The 1614-nt window shown below is 48.6% G+C and overlaps 1 protein-coding gene across 1 annotated transcript in view; it reads right to left on the bottom strand.

Moving 5' to 3' along the window:
- Positions 1 to 522: 522 nt before the first annotated feature.
- T265_15399 (hypothetical protein) overlaps positions 523 to 1614 on the bottom strand; it is a gene marked incomplete at both ends in the record, with an annotated part of 20979 nt that continues 19887 nt past the window's right edge. The window contains 2 exons of the mRNA XM_009177913.1: positions 523 to 629; positions 672 to 1614. The exon at positions 672 to 1614 is cut by the window's right edge and continues 298 nt beyond it. Coding sequence (XP_009176177.1) covers positions 523 to 629; positions 672 to 1614 — 1050 coding nt within the window. The remainder of the gene's footprint in view (positions 630 to 671) is intronic.

Here is a 1614-nt window from a genome sequence, read left to right as displayed (position 1 = left end):
CCCTTTCGGTGCCTAACTGCCATGCCATCAGAAGGAAGCATGAGGGCTGGGATACTGCCAGATCGCTCAAGCTTAGACAGGGGAAATCGAGAGGCGGAGGTCGGGTTCGAACCACGGTCAGTAAATTCGCACTCTAGCCACCGAACCACCTCGCCTCCATGGGAGGTTATAAGGCGATCTGTAACTCACAACTGCTGTATATGGGTAAAGATATTAGTCAGCTAACTTGGAGGCTGGTGAAATGTCACGTAGAAAAAGCGACACCGGTGTCCTTTTTACAGTATGCAACTTAGCCGGTGCAAAAAGCCCTGCAGAATCAAACCGTCTGTTGGTAAGGTCTACTATATTTGATGCTCTACTCCAAGTCAGCTGATCGCTGATCAGTGTAGGTCACTAAGTTAACAAGGGTGAACAGGAGTCTTTATTGTCAGCGAACTTACGGAATCGTTGGACACACTGAAGCAAGTAGTCAGCATTAGTGGACGCGCACGCAATTTTCCATTAGTATTGTATTGCTTACCTATTTTTGTTGGTACCACTAAGTTCGTCTAACTGCAACAACCTTCCGTAACTCACACCTAGTTCAGAAAGCGCCAAATCAAGATGCGGCAAGTCTTTGACAACGTACCCTACCAGAAGTGTCACAGAGACTAAAGAAATAAAATACTAACCTTCCATCGATGAGGAAAGTTGTGAAGCATGTCTTGAAGGACAACTTTTCGCCTTATGACCAGGGATCCCGCAGTTATAACAATTTCCCCTCGGCATCATAGTGGACGCATGCGGTGCGTAAGGAACGAAATTGGGTGGCAGATTGGTGTAGAAATGATGACTGGCAGGGTGAGTTGGAGGTAACGATCCGGGTGGTGGTGGAGGATGGGATAATAAATTGGGGATCACAAGAGCAGCTTGGAGAGGCAGAGGAAAGGAAGGAGTGCGATATATGTTGATACCATTGCTTGAAGTCGGAATCACAGGAAAGGCGGTCAGGTTGGTATTTACAGCCGATGTACTTGAAGATGAAGATGTGGATGTCACTGTTGCTGTCGCATCGGAGGAAGTTGCCGGGCGTGCAGATGTGCCTCCACCTCGTGTTACGGAATTCCCCGTGAACAGTGAACCAGGTGGGAACCCCACAGGTGGTGGTGCTCCCTGAGTAGGGGCGAATACAGGGCCGGTAGGTAGGTATGGAGGCAAGAACGAGGGGACAAACGAGACACCAGCAGCGTTCGGTGTTGACTGATTTGAAGTGTAGTAGAGCATGAAGTTGGAAGACAGGAATGGGCGTCCGTTAAAAGCGCCAGTGTTGAACACTACCGGTTGTGATTGTGCATACGCACGGGGTGGATAAGACCCGTTAGTAGATCGCAGGTGTGTCGGCAAGAGATTCATGGAAGTACTTGTTCCCGATAACCTAAACTGTTGATGTTGTGAGCCGGTGGATGAGATAATGTTGGCGCTTGAACATGTTTCATTGTTCCGCCATTCAGTAACCGTAGAGATAGGTTTGGTATCGACTGAAGTAGTAGAAACTCGGGACTGATTCGACCAAATTGGACGTGATTGGCCGTTGGTCATCTTATCCTGAAATCCGGCTGGGCTAGAAGTTTGGGT

The sequence above is a fragment of the Opisthorchis viverrini genome, assembly GCF_000715545.1.
Source record: "Opisthorchis viverrini unplaced genomic scaffold opera_v5_485, whole genome shotgun sequence".
Taxonomy (NCBI): Eukaryota; Metazoa; Platyhelminthes; class Trematoda; order Opisthorchiida; family Opisthorchiidae; genus Opisthorchis; species Opisthorchis viverrini.
The sequence above is the reverse complement of the archived record's forward strand: the minus strand, read 5'-3'. Positions and strand labels throughout refer to the sequence as shown.